Source organism: Rhinatrema bivittatum, chromosome 5 (genome assembly GCF_901001135.1).
Source record: "Rhinatrema bivittatum chromosome 5, aRhiBiv1.1, whole genome shotgun sequence".
NCBI lineage: Eukaryota > Metazoa > Chordata > Amphibia > Gymnophiona > Rhinatrematidae > Rhinatrema > Rhinatrema bivittatum.
Window position 1 is genome coordinate 50,096,258 of NC_042619.1, and position 17,759 is coordinate 50,114,016.

Genomic DNA, 17,759 nt, shown 5'->3' on the forward strand with positions numbered 1-17,759 from the left:
TCAAAGATGTCACCCAGAACCATTTAGCTCCAAGCATTGTGTTTCCTTGACATCTTCGGCAAGACGTTGAGTCTGATGCCCCAATATTGGCATCGATTTTTGGCCCAAGAAGACAGCAGACAACTATAGTGCTGAGGCACCAAAGCATTGCTATCAGGCCCGGTTTGAGTCCAATACAACAGCAGATTTAGAGCCCCCACCTCGACACACACAGACATATACATTTTGTGGCACAGACATATATAATTCGATCTCACACATGACTACAAAACATTTGCCAAACAAATGGAAAATCTCCCTCACCTTGCAGTGCACTTAAGCTCTTTCCTTGTGTTGTAAGGACAGTTTTGGCACCTCGCTATTCTTTTCTGTTGCAGGGCAGCAGAACAAGCAGATTTCTTTTAACCCAGCAGAGTGGAAGTAGCAGCAAAGTCATAAAGTAGGCAGAAGCGACACAGGAAGCATTGGGAGCTCTATCACACCTCTGTCGGCCTACTCGATGCCCCTAGAAACAATGGGGGCCCAATGCAAAACAAGCAGCTTTTTTAGTCCCCACAGGGCAGATGTGAGACAGCAGAGCAAAACGGACAGCTTTTTTAATTTAACCCATAGGGTGAAAGTGGCAGCCAAATAGTGGCACAGGGAGAAGCCAAGCAAGGAGCGTTGGGTGCTATATCTCGCCACCACTCCTACCAGCTCATTTGGAGACCCCAGGGATGGCAAAGCCCAGTGCAGTTAACATTGATTGCTATAGCCTTAAACAGGCCCTGATTGTCATCAGTCTCCATCGGTGGTTACTAAGAGAGCAGGAATATTGCAGCTCCTAGTCATCCCTGGAGATCTGCTGAAGGTGCTTTCTTATCGCTATCAACAATGAAACAAGCTAGATTGTCATGGACTAGCAGAGAACCTTCTTTTGCGTGGCAGAAGTTGCTGGGAATAAGCTGCAGAGTTTGACAGATGATGCAGCTCTCCAGCATGCCTTGACATCATGTCACTATGTTCAAGCCTTTGAGGATTATGGACAGGAACTATGTTGTCCCTCTACTGAATAATTGCTGTCTGAATTATTATTGATTAGGAATGTTTTGATTTATGTATGATTTTATTGTAATTTATTTTATTTTTATTAAATTGGTTCTGTTGGATACAAGAGATTTATTTATATTTTGCTATGTTGTAATTGCCTTTGGGTGTTATTGGCAGGCATGGATAAAAATAAAGAATATTATTGTTCTATGCTGCCAGGAGTACAGAAGTGTGCTGATGAAAGACCACGCCTCAGTTGTGATTAGACAAGCTTTCACAGCCAGAAATAGCCAGGGATATAAGGAGCGCAGCCATCCAGAGCTACAGAGGGAGCTGTGAGGGAGGAGCCAACATATAATTGCTAAGAGATGAAGTGTAGCTAAAAGGCACAACTGGTTGTTGCCATTTGTAGTCATGGAGGGGTGAGACACAAATCATAATAGCAAATACAACTAGGAGAGAGTGACAGGGGCACTCCAGGTATAGCTGTGAGCAAGGCTTGCAGAAGGAACAAAAGCCCTGGGAAGAGGTTGGACGAGGCAGATGACAGGGAAGCCAAGCAGAACGCTGGTCAGACAGGACAATGGTGTAACTGGGAGGCAGTAATGCTATTGCAGGTATGTCCAGGACGCCAAGATGATTTCTCTAGGCACCATTATTCTGCTCCTAAACAAAAGGAACTGGTTATGCTCTCTGTATTGCAAGAATGCCTATAACCACCCCGCAACACATCCCAGTCACAGGCAGTATCTGATTTAGTTGAGGAGAATCTCACCTTAACCTACTGCACATTGCCTTTTTGGCAATGTGCAGTAGGCTTTGTGTTTTTTTGGCAATGTGCAGTAGGCTTTGTGTTTTTTCATGAAATGTCTGGGTGTCATCACAGTCTTTTACGGAAACTAAAGGCTTACGTATGTCTTTTTTGGACAATTGGCTAGTCAAGGACGTGTCTCAAACAGGGGCTAATGAATCTATGCTCACTACCATCTGTGCGCTGCAGTTGCTAGTGTTTGCCATAAATGATCCCAAATCCAACCAAAACCCATCACTTCATTTGAAATTTATTAGGGCTCTGCTAAACACGACTCAGGTACCCGCCTTTCTCCCGCCCAACAGAATCACCAAATTAATGAGCATGGTGATTTGGAGCCTTCCAGAGTAGCAGGTATCAGCCTGGAACACACTGAGAATATTGGTCCATGCGGATTTCAACAGTTCATAATACTTCCACGGCAGATCTGCATACGAGGCAAGCCCAGTGGACTCTGAAGCCTCTGTGGAATCAAATCCACTCACGCAGTGTAGAATTGCAATTTGTGTGAAAAGACAGCTCATAGATTCATTGTCTCGGTAACATTCTCATGACAATCAGATCCCTCCTTCCCAAATTGTTCTGACAACAAATGCTTCCAATTTGAACCGGGGAGTTCTTACTTAAGGGCCTACATACACCGAGCCATTGGTCACTTCAGGAACAACATGTATCAATTTCCTACAACCACGCTAAAGGCCTGTGGATATTTTTATTTGGAATTTGGCGCGCGCCTTTTCGTTGGTAGCTCAAGGCAAGTTACATCCAGTAGGTATTTCCTGGTCCCCAGAGGGTTTACACTCTGAGGGATTTATTTACTAAGCAGCGGTATTGCCCCTGGCTGGCTTCAGGCATCCCTTTGCCCCGTTGCCTCTGTCATGCAATGGGGGCATAGGGATACCTGAGGCTGAGCAGGATAATTTTGAAAATGGCACCAGGGAAATACAGAGGACCAGGGGGCACTCCGCTCACCACCACTGTACAACCAGGGAGTTACTGTAAGCGCTCTAGGATTCTGGGGAGAGAGGAGGCTGTGAGGGTGGGGGGAGGTTAACTTTTTAAAGGGAAATGGGGGCAGGACTAAACATAAGCTACTTTGTTTAACTGAAACTTTTGCTGCCTATGGGGCAGCGGGGAGGGGTGGTTGGAGGGGAGGGGCTTTCATTAGACCATCCATCAATTTTTACACTTGGGCCAGGGGCCTTTCAGCCTGGTAGCATCGGGATGTGTGTTTGTGTCCTGATGCTTAGAGGGAACGTTAGCTACACCTCTTAAACAGGCCTATCCTGTAAAGTGCGGCAGCGTTTACCCTGCTCCTAAGCCGCTTTTAACTCACGTTCCGGCCGCGTTAGCCCTTCCTGCGATCCCGAATCCCCTTTAACCTACTCCTACCGCGTCCTAAATTCCCCGGGCAACCCCTTCCGCCCGCGGCATGTATATTGCATGCAAACGAGCGAATTAGCTCGATATTGCATGCAAACGAGCCAATTAGCTATTCCCTAGCTTCCCGTAACCCGCGCCCCGACTATCGCTACCTTTCCCTGCCGTTTTGTCGCGCGTTTAACCTGCAAACTTACCGCCTACCCTGACCCCTGCGGTAGAGGCAGGGGTAAGGGTAGGTGGCAAGCTTTCCCCCAGCCCCCGCTCACCTGCCCCGGCCGCGATCATGGGTGCCGGTCTCCGTGGCAGCCCCAGTCCTCTCCCCTGCTCCCGAAGCCAAAAAAAGCTATTTTTTTTTTTGGCTTCGGGAGGAGGGGAGAGGACTGGGGCTGCCACGGAGACCGCTTTCCCCCGTGCAAGTAAGTTGCTTTGCCGCTGTCAGTTCTCCCCTCCTCCCGGAGCAGGGCGGGAAAAGCAGCCTTGCTCCCGGGAGGAGGTAAGACTGACAGCGGCGAAGCAAAACAAAAAAATCAAAACCAAAAGCAAAAAGTAAGTCCCTGATCGGATTTCTCCTGCCTTCCCTCCCCCCACTTTCCCAATCAGTAAATGTAGCCGCTGAGTTTCACAGGGTGGCTTAGATTTAGCCACGGAAAAAAAAGGGGCATTCCTGGGACTTTGTTTTTGAAATCCCCCAAAAGCAAAAAGCAAGTCCCCGATCGGATTTCTCCTGCCTAAACTTACTTTTTTTGCAGGCGTCCGGTCCATCTGAAGGTATCTTCCCCTCCCCCCGGGTAAGATGGCTGCCAGCACGGGGGAAAGCGGCCCCTGTGCATTCAATTGGCTGCTCAAGACGTGACGTCACGACGTGTGACGTCACAGCAGCCAATTGAATGCACAGGGGCCGCTTTCCCCCGTGCTGGCAGCCATCTTACCCGGGGGGAGGGGAAGATACCTTCAGATGGACCGGATGCCTGCAAAAAAAGTAAGTTTAGGCAGGAGAAATCCGATCGGGGACTTACTTTTTGCTTTTTGCTTTTGGTTTTTTTGTTTTGCTTCGCCGCTGTCAGTCTTACCTCCTCCCGGGAGCAAGGCTGCTTTTCGCGCCCTGCTCCGGGAGGAGGGGAGAACAGACACTGACATCGGCGAAGCAACTTCCTGGTATCTGTCATTTCAAATGACATTTGAAATGACAGATACCAGCGTGGCGTGAAGCCTTAGGCCCGCGCACCCAGGATACTGTATAGGCGCTCTATCCAGTATCCTGGGTTGCGCGGGCCTAAGGCTTTTCGGACGCGGTTTACATTTACATATAATTAGGGTTCAGGATCGAGCGGTAGGTGAGCTGCACTGTGCGGGCGGTAACCGCGGGTGCCATAGGCACTAACGCAGCTCTTCCTACCGCTCGGTACTGGATAGGCCTGAAAGTGAGGCTGACTTTCCATAAAATAACATAGCTTCACAGCAAGCCGAGTTATTTTATTTTCATGTTAATTAACTGATTTGCATGCAAATCAGCTCATTTAAATACCCATATTGCACCGGGTTTTCTCAGGCGTGATAAAGCATGAAATTTGTAATTCCGCAAATTCTCTGTGGTAAAGCCTTACCACAGCTTTGTAAATGACCACCAAGTTTTCTACCTGAGGCAATAGATACCAGATGGCCAACAAAATTCTCCTGATATACACAGACAACTAGGTAGTCATAAGGAACAGGATAACTCCTCCTCCTGTGTCAGGAGACTGTGGACTGTCTCATGGGTTGCCTTTAAAGGCCATGTATCTGGCAAGAAAGGAGAATATCCTAGCAGACATGCTCAGTTGGCTCCTGGATCCTCACAACAAGCTCCTGGATCAGAATGTCACAAACAGGATATTTTACAAGTGAGGAGCACCCAAGCACCGTTCTGATAAGAGAAGCACTGGAAACCTAAGCCATTCGCCACATACATTTCCAGTGCTTCTCTCATCAGAACAGCGCTAGGACCAAAAAGGACATACCTGCCTCCCAGCAGGGAGTTTCTGGGTCAGGGAGTGGATACATGTTGTTGAAGTTGCTATTGGGTAGAAGGGTTGGGAGATCCTTGTTCTGATATAGAACTTAATTTGTATTAAATTACTTTATCCTACTTCTTTATTTTATGCAATACATCGGTTTCATTCCAGCTTGTTTCACTTTACCTAGCTGTTTTTCTGTACTATCTTATCAATACTTTGTATTGTACGGATCATTGTGTTCATGGTGTATGTTTTCTTTCTTTGCTGGATATGTTGAAAAATTTCAATAAAAATATTATTTGGAAAAAAAAAAAAAACCACGAGGAAGGAGTTGGTGGGGGTGATCTGCGACCCCATAAAAAATGTTTGTAAGACTTTGGTAAGTGATGGGGGGTGGGAACTGCTCAGCCTGGTAGGGCCAGTTAAACCATATTGGGGAGGGAGATTGGAATCAGGCCACAGACCCACAAAGCACTTTTTAAAAACCAGATAGTGCCCTGTTAGAGTCCATCAAGCTAGGCCAAGAGAACTCATCTTTGTGAGACTTTCCTCATGCCAAATGACGTCAAATCTTGACTGAGGTGTATTGTGCTGTTTGTCCATCTCACTCTGCATGTAAAACTGGCCCCAAAACACTAAACACCACCAAAACCTCACCTCCAGTTAGTAGCTGGCCCTCCTATAGTGATATAAATAGTTGAATACTGTGAAGGCCTTATAAAGAGGTTCTCTCTCTCTCTCCCCACTGCAAATAGTAATAGTCTGGGCACTTCACAAGCTACAAAACAGAAGTATTGCAGGGCATGAAAACTTTACTGTACCCTGCAAAACACTACCTATGCAAACCATGGGGTGCGGTATTTCTAAAACAAGCCCCTTTTTCTTACTGAGGGCGTTATCTATGGGATATTGTAGCATTTTGATGAATCTAGGGGATAGTTACAACGAAAAATCAGCTGTTAGCCAGATAACCTTACCCCGCTCAGGAACGCCTCTTTTTTTATCCAGCTAGATTTTAGCCAGATAATTATTTATCAGACTAAAATCAAGTCAGATAAATGACTCAATATTCAAATTTAGTCAGGTAACGTATGAGTTATCTGACTAACTGGCTTTGAATATGGACCTCTCTGTTTTCATGCTACACAAAATCTGATTATTCTAATAATGAATGAATATAGAACACTCATAGATCTCATATACTTATCGATTCCCTGCTAATTATACTATCGTAAACTCTATGAAAAAGCTTTGGAAACTTGGTCTCTACGTTATTCCTAAGTTATTTCTGACTATACCCCTGTTTTGTATAAAATTCAGCATAGTGAAATTTAAAAAAATGAATTAGGGTTTAAAAAATTATACATTGTATTTTTTTTCTTAACTTTTCTATCTCTCTGTTTATTTTTATGATTTTCTACATTGCATATTATTTCAAATTTTATTTAATTTAATTCATAGCTGTTATCTCCTATTTTTATTTTGAAATTTGTAAACTGTTTTGGTCAACTCCTGTTTGCAAAAGACAGTATAGAAATGTTTTTAAATAAATAAATACCTGGGAGGTTCGCAGTGACCGATTACCTATAGTGCAGACCATAAATCTTTTGCATGTTGGTTAGTTTAAGGGGTCCAAAATTGACTGAGGTTTATATTCAAAATCACACACACATAGAATTAGTGTAAGAGCTAGGAACGGAGCCCATTAATCTTTCCTGACTTCCAGTCCCTTGTTAGGCTTTAAAGGATGCAGAGTGACATAACTGATAAATGGAAAATGTTTTGTGTTTATTAAAAATGCAAAAGGTGACTGGCCTGGTGGCTCAGTGATTTGTGTATTTTTAGAACTATCCAGGGTACGTGTGCCTTACATCAGCAAGGGGAGGGTTCTACCAGTCCCTTCTCTCAAGAGACGAGCAAAGAGTGGCATCGAAAGTAAACTTTGAATCGTTTGTGCCCTGACACTTTTAGTACATATGGCCACATAATCCTTGGTCCCTGAAAGGAAAAAAAAAAAAGTATACGAGAGTGTAGGCACATTATTGGAGGTTGTGTATAATGTCACCCACCCCTCCCCCCATGCATGCATACACGTGCCTCCCTGAAATCCAAGGAAGAGATGCACACACACAACTCCCCGAGAGTCAAGAAGAATAAAGTCAAGCTGGGAAGATGAACGAAATAAAAATGAGTTTCAATTGTACAATGATTAATTTAGGTTCAGCCTCCTTTCTTTGTAGTTAGCAGGATTTTTGTCATCTTCCTTGCCAGTCTGATATCACATCACCCGTTAGTTAGCTTGTGCCGACAGGGCACTTTGAACAAGGATAACATTAGTAGAATGACAAATGTACTGAAAAAAACCCCATTAACAGTGGAATGCCACCACGCTTAATATCCCAGTGACAGGAGTGTTGCCTTTCCTTGGATAACTTATTCAGAAGGGCATAATGGTGTTCAGTGCTATGAATAGGGCTTCTGATTTTAAGTGTTATTGGATAAAACATCCCCGATGGGGAAAAACCCCACTTCCCCTAGTACTCTCTCACCCCTCCTTTGCCTAGCCAGGATCCTCTGCTTTTTTGTGTCTTTTCCACGCTAGTGACTCCTCAGCAGAACAAATATGTGTATTTGATTCAACCAAAAAGGCACCCAACAATAGTACCTGCGCCATGAAAGCACCAATTTTTGGTACCCACAAAGAACCCCTAATTAATTAACTGGAAAATAAACACCTACATTTCCAGTTTCTAAACACCTCAAATCAGAAGCCCTAATTACGAGCAAACTTACATCCGAGTAGGATATTCATGTTTGGAGTAAAACGTAATTTTTCAAGGTGGCTTTGCCTACAGTGTATTTATTACCAGCTCTAACTATTTGTATCTTCGAATTAAAAAAAAACAAAATTCAGGCAGCACTGTGTATATTGATTTCACCAAAAAGAAAACTTAACCCTCCGTCAGAGATTGCCCCCGATGACCTCCAGTAAGAAATGAAAGTTTGACGTCAAGTAGTCAGGACAGCGCATTGGTTGACTGCGTCTGCCGCGCGAGTTTCTGTGAACATGCGGCCTGGTGTTCCTTCTCCACGCATGGCGCTTCTGAAAGTGCTGACCTGAAGTATCTGGGGGGGGGGGGGGGCGCTCTGATAGTTGAATAGAGCTTTATTCTAAGTGAAATGAGACGCAAGGGCAGAGCAGAGCAGGATAGTTCTGCAACCTTGTTTTTTTTTGCAATGCTGTCTTTGTGAAAAGCAATGTGACTATAGTAACATGTAATGTGTGTTGTAAATACTAACATGAAGATATCCTTCCCCTCCCCTTTATTCTCCTTTCTTTCCTGCTTTCCCTCTCCCGCAAGCTTCCATAGTGACTGTCATACACCTAGTCAACAACGTTGTTGACCATGTAGAAAATGAAGGTATTTCTTTTTTTTTTCTGCCGTATTTGTTCTATATAATCACATATTTATGTATAAATATAGATATAAACACTTATGTAACAGGCTTCTAGGCATTATCCAGCGTAAATGTTTCACCCGTAGTTAAGCTGATTTGATATTGATCATTTTTAAACTTTAAATATATATATATATATAGTAACTTAATAAATCGTCTTCCAAAATGCTAATACTTCTTTGGTCATGTTGCAGACCTTGTTCATCGATTGATACTTTTTTTTTTTTTTTTTAGAGAGGAGGGAGATCCAGTTCAGTGATTTCAGATTCAGATAACTTTATTGGCATGACAATTTTACATGTGTTGCCAGTGTCTTTCAGTAGAAAAGACAATAGCAAGTCATGTGATTGCTAAGCATGCATCTGAGGCTAGTGTTGCATTTCATTACTCATTTTTAATGCTCTTTGAATTATCAACTTTTTTTTTTTTTTTCTTCATTAAACCAATCAGTGTCTGTTGTGGATCAAGGGCAGAACTACAACCGAGGTGACGTTTCCAGCACACGTTCAGCCTGCTGCATTTGACTACTGATTTGTTTCTTGGTTTTTCTCCCTTCCCCCATCCTAAATCTGTTGTGTCAAACTCCTGCATGTGCGCCTTTGTAAAGGGGTTTTCACATCGAGGCCATGTGTATCACCTCCAAGTCACTCATTTCATTTGTCATTGTACTTATTGTGTGATTAATGCTGCTGAAACCATGTTAATAAGAGTGTGGCTCTGCGAACACCATACACAGTGTGACTTGTATTGCCGGCATGTAATAATACCGTACTTTGGTTAATCCATTGATGATTTCAATTCTTCTCTTCCCACAAGTGGTTGTGCTTCTATTTACTAGCATCCCTATGTGTAAAATGCTTATGATGAGTGGAATTTGCTCTCTGTTTATGGAATTATGATCCATTACTTTAGCTTTCTTTTGTCCAGTTTAACACTTTGGCTGATCTAAACAGAGCATGTTGATTGTTTTGCTTTGCATGTTTAATTCTGTTGTGGATTTTATGGACTTATTATACTGTTTCTAACAGGTGCATGCCATACATATTTCCATTTAATTTTATCATAAATGAGTTAAGTTTTCTTCCATTTATGTCACTTCGCAGCATATCACTGGGATACTTCTGACTGGATGCCAAATGCTCGATTATCTGACATCGAGGAGGCGCCCAACTATGAAACAGCAGATGGAACGTCAGTACAGCGAGGGAGTTCAAGGGAGCTGGAAACGGATTACTACCTGGGCGGATATGACATAGACAGCGACTATCCCCCTCCACAAGATGAGGAATTTCTAAACCAGGACCAGTTACCACCGCCGCTCCCAGAGGAATACCCAGACCAGTACGACACGCTGCCTCCATCGCAGCCCACTTCTGTAGCCAGCACCCTCAGCCCGGACTGCCGGCGGCGGCCGCATTTCCATCCAAGCCAGTATCTCCCACCGCATCAGCTCCCAAACGAAACGGATACAGCCGGGTCTCAGACTGGCAAGGAATTCAGTACTTTTGCTTCTAGCCCAAGCCAAAAGGTGGAAAACATGGATGCAGGCAAGGCCAGCTTGTCTTTGCAAAACTCATTGGATGCTTCCTCTTCAGATGTTTCAGTAGGTTGTGACTTGGTTGATTCTGAAATGGCCATGAGTGACTACGAATGTGTGGAAGAGCGAAGCCTGGTTCACGCTCACATTCCTCTTGTGGAGACCCAGCACCAGACACAAGTATGAGCCCGGCCTTTTGGTGCGTGCCTATTAAAGGCACGAGGAAGAATTCCACATTGAAAAAAATGTGAAAGGTGTGGGCCAGTGAATAATATTTTAAATATTAGTTTGCGAAGAAATTATAGGCTCAGTTACTAAAAAGGACTCCTGCTTAAAATGATATGCCACTAATTTGTTACTGCGAGTCAATTGACAATCCTTTTCATATGTCCCCCTTTATTTATTGCAAAGAGCGTATTGTATAGTGTTTATATGGCAAAAACCAATTTCCTCTTTTAACTTTTGAAACTTGTCTCTAATAACTTCAGACTGAAAATGTTAATATTATTGTGCTGTTAAAAATTATAGGTTAGGGACCTCTTGCACCCCATCCTCTCCTATTGCCATGCACAGTATTACTAGGAAAAGATAGTTCATGGATCACTGTTGCATATCTGTGAAATCTGAGAGTGACTTAGGAACCTCATAGAGCGTTCCTTCTTTGAGATAAGCATCCTTGGGACCAGCAGATTGGTTTGCCGTAAGGACATTTTGATAGCTGATCCCTGAATAAAATGCCATACAAGACTTGCTTTAGAGGTTGAGAATTCTCATTGTTATAACCAAAGTTTCTTGTAACAGGGTTGGTTATAGAGGAGCCAGTGGTAGGTAGGTGCTCAGCGGAGCTAGTAACTCGTAAAGAGAATTGCAACGGCACAGTACAGAAGAAGACTTCCATGTAGATCAGTTTGCAACTGCAATGAAAAATGTGCAGATTTATTGTGTAAAAAGAGAAAAAGTAAAAAAAAGTTTCATGATTCTGAGAAGGAAGGCTTTTTACTGGTAGACGTCAATCCAAGTAGTTGGGCTGTTACCTGCAGAGAGACAGTTTGTGGGAACATAAGCCCAAATGTTTACTACACATATGGAAAGATATTTGAAAGAAGTCCAGCTAATAGCTTGATTATTTGGCCTAAGACGTATTTCCAAGCTGAATAACAACCAAAGCACGTTGCTAATTTTATTTTTTTTTGGGGGGGGGGGAGGGGAGGTTAGCGAGGTGATTGTCTGACAACTTCAAAGATGCCGGTTTTTATCACATTAGAACTTGGTTCACAGTTTTATGTGCTCCATAAAGAAAGAAAGCCATTTTGAAATCTTTCACCTTCAAATGAGAGGTTCCACATATTGAACTGTACCATTTCAAAAAAAAAAAAAACCCCAACAAATAAGCTTATTACGTCAACAGGCAGATTGTGTTCAAGGAAGGATACGAATATGATAGGATAGAAATATATGAAAGCAAAGAAATCCCTAGTAGAGAAAATTATACCTAGAAATTAAAAGGGGGTAATATAAAAGTGATGCGACAGCAATAAACTGTAAAAACAAAAAAATAAATAATACTGCCCAATCTATTTTTGTAATGTGATATCGCTGTGATTTATATGCCCTAGGCCATTCATGCACAAGACAATAGAAAACAAAAAATAGTTAAATGTAAATAATTGTAGCACTCTTTGAAGTGCTTAGCCTGCTGTAATAAAACTTAACAACGTGCTGCTTACCTGCAACACCGTAGGCTAGGATAGCGCAAGCGGTTTACTCCTGTAACAAATGACTCAACAGGGAAATGTTCTGGTTACAGAAAGGTAGCTGAACAGTTGGGGAGAAAGCTATGAACTATGCAGCAGAATTAACTATATGCACACATCCCTATGGAAATCTATGGATCCTGTTTGCTATGGAAATATGCCAATATCTTCAGTGAATAGAGCTGGAGGTTTCTAGAAACTTCCTTTACTTGACATCTATGAGTATATGTAACCGTGTGGCTGATATATCTGTAACAGTGATACATTCCTGTCGTATGTGAGACACTTTTGTAGTGATTTCGCTCATCACATTCTTGATATGGAAAAAAAAAAGCAAATACTTTTACAACGTTGTCTTATTACAGTGACAGTGAAAATGGAAGTGGTTCCAATGGAAACCTTGAAATTGTTCTTCTGAAGTAAGCATGCAGATTTAGCGTGCATTTTAAAGTTCACATGCAGTAGCAAAGGAAATCAGTATTATTTCAAAGGGAGCATTACTAAATCCAATAAAACAAAAGTGTAGCTGTTGTGCATTTGCGTCAATATTAATACGTACTTAATAGTCAATGTTTATAGAGCGTCCGGCTCTGCTTACCAGTAAATGCAGTATAATTTTGAATTATAGCTTGCACTGCGGTTCCTACACAGACTTCTCTTGTAGGGCAAACACTAGAAAAATGAATGCCTTAGACAAGCTTGTGCTGCAGGAACACATTCAAAGTGTTGCTACAAGGACAATTAAATTGCACTGTAGGTAAATAGCTGCATCACACCGGAACTCTGTCATGATGAGCGCTTATTGCAAATTTTGCAGTTATCCTGAACATTTTCCAAAATTCTGGCCCATGCCAATATTTATCAGTAGAGGAAAATTCCTGTTATATTGCAGGAAGCTGCTGTTCAAATGCCAGACTCTTGAATAAAATTGGTTAGGTCTTAGTGATTGCTTCATTTTATTTTGGGAGGACCATCTTCAAAAGATTTGTCTGGATAATGTCGAGAAATTCCCCCCCCCCCCCCCCCGCATCTATGCGCTCTGTTTACATTTTGAACACATAAATCATTACCCACACAAAATTTAGCTAGTTAAAAAAAAAAAGAGGCGGAGGATAACCATTCTGGGGACAGGGCTTACCTTCAGCCGGATAGCGCTGGCATTCGGCATTATCTGAATAAAGTTAGCTGCGTAAAGATGGCTTCCTGAAGTTACATGGATAACTTTATCCAGGTAACCGCCTATATCCAGGTATATTCCACGGAATGCAGACCTGGGCAAGTTCTACTGAATAGCTAAGTAAAGTTATGCAGGTAACTCTACCCAAATAACTTTTCCACTCCCTGGCTTATTCAGTATGCACCCCAATGCATTTTTCGTTTTAAACAAGTAGAAATACAGGTCAACAAGGATGTTGTAGGAGATACTTTTTTAGACTAACCAAATCGAATGCATGTGTAAGTGGCTTTCCAGAACTGTGTCCCCTTCATCAGGGTAACGCAAATTGAGCTAGGCTTCATGTTGCCCACTTCTGCATGTTGCATTACAAAGGTGGTGAAGTGGTTTCTGTTTTCAAACCTCGAAAGAGCAGTAAAGTAAAAAGATGGTAGGGGGGTAGCAGAGAGCATATGGACAGAGACAGATGGGATTTACCATTGGTCAAGGAGCCACAGGATTGACGAGGCACAGGGATGTACAAGGGCAGTATGAACTAGTCAGAGGGTGTTTACTGGAAAAAAAAAATTTCAAGAAACCTAAAATCAATCAGGGTCCTGGCTGTAAAGAATTAGGACATCCATTTTAAATGTATAACTGTAGTCCTTCAGCCCCTGAGAAGTGTGGCTTACAAAAATGGAATGCAGTCTCAATATTCAAGAATCAAGTCCAGAAATAAATCCCCTAGCTAGTAAGCTAATAAGAGTATCAGACTGTTTGAACATAACATAAGCACTAAGCTTTGCAATTTGGAACAAACGTGCTGGGCCTTTACATAGAAAGAGGCTCAGGGCTTTTACCAGAGGGAAACATGTTTTATCTAAGCTAAGATTCCTGCAGAGCTTCCCACTGCAGAAGTGAAAGAGCTCAGCCAGGATATGAACACAAAAAATGATGGTGAAAAAACCTCATAAGGAAAATCCCTCCCTTTTTTAAGTAAAACCTGCCTTACCTGCAGGGCTGTGTAAGAGTATTAGGCCCCCTAGGCAAACCTAACAGCTAGGCACCCTCTCCCTCACCTCCCAATTGTGCATTTATAACAACAGATTGTACATGAAAAATAACATTCAGAGGTATGCTGTCCCACACGGGCTCGCTCTCACACACGTACACTCTGTTTTTACTCTCCCTCCTAGGTGTAGGCAGTCCTTGGACTTCCACGGCATCAGGAGGCCTCCACTGTCTTCCTTGTTGAGCAGAGATGCTGCCTCTCTTCTGCCACACGGCCCGGCCGATGCTGCAAAGTTATTTCACAATTTTGAGCAGGTCCGATGGAAGGAGTAGGTGGCTGCTTCCAGCGGCCCTGCTTACCTGGCTTGGTCAGCTGCTCTGCAGGAAACTTTCCACACCTCTGTCACTTTCTGTCTTTGAGCAAGGCTTAAATAAGAGCAGGATGTGGCAGCGTGGCTCGGCAGCTCTCCCCTGCAGCTTGTGTCAGTTTTGTTTCAAGAAAGGTTTTTGCTTGAGTTACTTGAAAGGATCTAAAGACTCCTTCACACCATTACAGGAGGATGATATATATGGTAATGGGTGAGGAAACGTGCATTGATCTGAAAGGGTCTAATTCTCATAGCTAGCCATGCATGTCTAATAAAAGGCATCACCTACAGCAGTGGATGAACATGGCAACCACGTTACCTTTTAAACGCAACCATACCACAAAATGAGTCAGAGAAAAGGGGTTCCGTACGCTGTGCCTGGAATATGATCATTATTTCATGCAGCAGAGCTGTGATATGTATCCCTTCTTTCTCTTCCATGATCAGTGAGGAACCCACACCTTCAAGAACTGATGCATACAAAACTCCTAAGTCTGTGGAGGGTTTTTTTTTCAGAAAGCAAAAGAAACAACATTAGGTGGGTCCACTGTACAAGTTATTTCAGTGGAGCAGGATTCTCACTTGGGGCCTGATTTACTGAATTTTTTTCCCTTAGACACAAATAGGAAAAAAGCCTTAGTAGATTGAGGCCTTTGATAGAAACACAGAAACGTGATGGCAGAAAAAGGCCATACAGCCCATCTAGTCTACCCATCCGTACCATCAGCCGAGCTCTACAATCCCTACCATCCCTCAGAGATCCCCTGTGCTTCTCCCTTGCTTTCTTGAATTCAGATTTGGTCCTCGTCTCCTCCACCGGGAGCCCGTTCCATAAATCCATCACCCTTTTTGGAAAGTACTGCTTCCTTAGGCTTAACCCTATCCCCTTTCATCCTCGTACCATGGCCTCCTTTCTGATGAAGTTGCTGAGAGTGTGCTGTGATGAGCATCCCCTGTGTGCCAAACTCAAAGATGTACAGTGGTGTCCATCCACAAATGAGAGACATGGACTCTTGTGCTCCCATGGAAATTTATATATATATTGTGCATGAAATAGAAGAAAGCAAATGTCTATTAAAGGAAGATGACATAAGGGCCACACATGATTTACTCTTTCATTCTGGACTTTATCACACTACATTGCAATTCATTATTAAAACATGTATAGGCAATTCAAAGTTGAGCTCAAACCATGCAGGTTTCAACCTGGTTTGGTTTCATTGAATATACTGATTTTTTCCCAATCCTTCTAGGAAAATCCAGTTGACTGTTTTTCTCAGCAGATCAGTGGAGAAATTCCAGAATAAATCCAAAACTTCCATTTAAGATTGTGAAAAAATTCCATGGCCAATCAGGTGAAATCTTCAGATTTTTTTGAAGATCTGAGCTGGATTTTTACGTCTGCTTTGAATAAAGAAAAAGTTTGTTGAGCCAGTTCAGTGGGACAGGGAAACCTCAGACATTTTTCAGGTTTGTCAAATTGTTCAACGCATCTGTTTTAGAGAAGTTCACACATCTCTGTTCACTTAGTTGAAGTTTTCAGACTCTATAAATTAGTATTGTGATTAAAATATCAATTAATGTAGTGTAACCAGATAAATGGGAATATAGTTGCTCACATTGTTGACTCAGGAAACATTCAGGCGCTTTCCGTGTGACACAGTAACATAAGAACACTATTAAAATAGTAAAGCATTGTTCAGTGTCTATACTAAATACATTATTTAGCGAGCGTGGAATTCTTTGAAACTACATGACTACAGAAAATAGTTCAGTTTAGACCACTAATTATAGGCTCTGTGGCAAACCTGCTGGCCGTGATCCATGGACTGCGGCGCCATTTGATGCAGTCAAGCTGGTGTGGGCGTCCCACAGATTGCCGCACTCTAAACGGAGATTTCTCTTCAGCATCATTACTGCAGAAGTTTCAAGTGTAACCTTTGGAACCTACTCTTCATTCTTTGATTTCTTATCGTCCTGGGCTCTAAGATCAGTTGACAGTGTACTAGTAGGGCTATGAGACATGGATATTTAGCCAGGTCTTTGAAAGAAAACAATAACAAAAAAAAAAAAGGCAATCTTCTTTCTAATAATGAATAGCAATAATAAATCTGTGGTATTAGAGCAAAAGTTATGGTTAGTTTTTACCAGGGTCGGGATGCACTAACCCCATTTCACTGAATGCTGTTTAGAGCCATTGACATGGTAGTCATTTTTTTCCTAAGTCACTCTTACACAACCCATTTATAAGCCCATACTACTGCATCGTGGAACGTGACAATTGTGTTTCAAAAATGGAAGCAGTTCTCTTTAAAGCACTGTATTCGAACGATTGTGTTGTACATTTTTTTTTCCCTGTTGTAAACAGGCTGGTTGTAAAGATGTATGTTTTGATGTTTTAAAAAAAATGTTTGTAAAAATGTATATATAGGGGTTTAAAAATTTCCAGGCTTTTGTAGATATTTGATGCCAATCAGGTTGCATAACCTAATTCTGAAGAATATCACCCTGAGTAAGTCTACACTTTTAATGTAACTGAAAAAAAAAAAAAGTTTTAGATTCGGAAAACTGTATTATAAATCATTTCAAATGTTCTGTAATCTTCCTTTCGTTTCTGTTTCATTTAACGTTGTTTTGTTTACGTTTTTTTATTTTTAGACAATGTTTTTTATTGACTTTAATGAATTTTGTTTGCACAGATACTACATACACGATTTATGTACCATTTCAATTAGGTTTTATGGTTTGTCATTTCTCCATGAACAATAAGAAACAAATATTATGCAAAAGGGAAGAGAGTCCCTTAGTTAAGGATAATTGTTTCTCCATATATCGCTGTGGGCAGTATTAAGTCTTGTGTTCTTTTTTCCTAAAACTACAGTGTACAGCTTTGTAACTTCCAGAATTTAATGGTTGAATCAAATTTTCAAATATAAAAAAAATATTGTGTTCACTCTCTTCTTTGTCTTCTTTTTGTGTGTATCACTGTCTTGTCCATTAGATATTTTGTTGTATTTCACTGGGCAGGTTTTTCTGGATAAAAGTCTTATATACAAAGATCTGTGGCTACTGCAGAATAAAAAATCTTAGATCTAAACAATGAAAATTAGACATCCAAGTTGCTATGTCGATGATAAAAACTACAAATGAACAGTAGCAACAAAACGATCAAGTCATGTTCACTTCCATCAGGATATCCAAAGGCATAAAACCGGTGCTTACTCAACAGTCCCATAACTTTTCCACAAAATTCTGATGCA

General features: G+C 41.9%; 1 protein-coding gene across 3 annotated transcripts in view; it reads left to right on the plus strand.

Annotated features, from left to right (window-relative positions):
* FAT3 (FAT atypical cadherin 3) overlaps positions 1-17,452 on the plus strand; it is a 1,056,928-nt gene extending 1,039,476 nt beyond the window's left edge. Inside the window, exons 26-28 of one of the 3 annotated variants that reach the window (XM_029602305.1) lie at positions 8,580-8,639; positions 9,127-9,162; positions 9,780-17,452. In XM_029602305.1, coding sequence (XP_029458165.1) covers positions 8,580-8,639; positions 9,127-9,162; positions 9,780-10,399 — 716 coding nt within the window. In that variant the 3' untranslated portion in view covers positions 10,400-17,452. The remainder of the gene's footprint in view (positions 1-8,579; positions 8,640-9,126; positions 9,163-9,779) is intronic. The other 2 variants (XM_029602306.1, XM_029602307.1) reach the window with 2 other exon arrangements.
* The last annotated feature ends 307 nt before the right edge of the window (positions 17,453-17,759 follow it).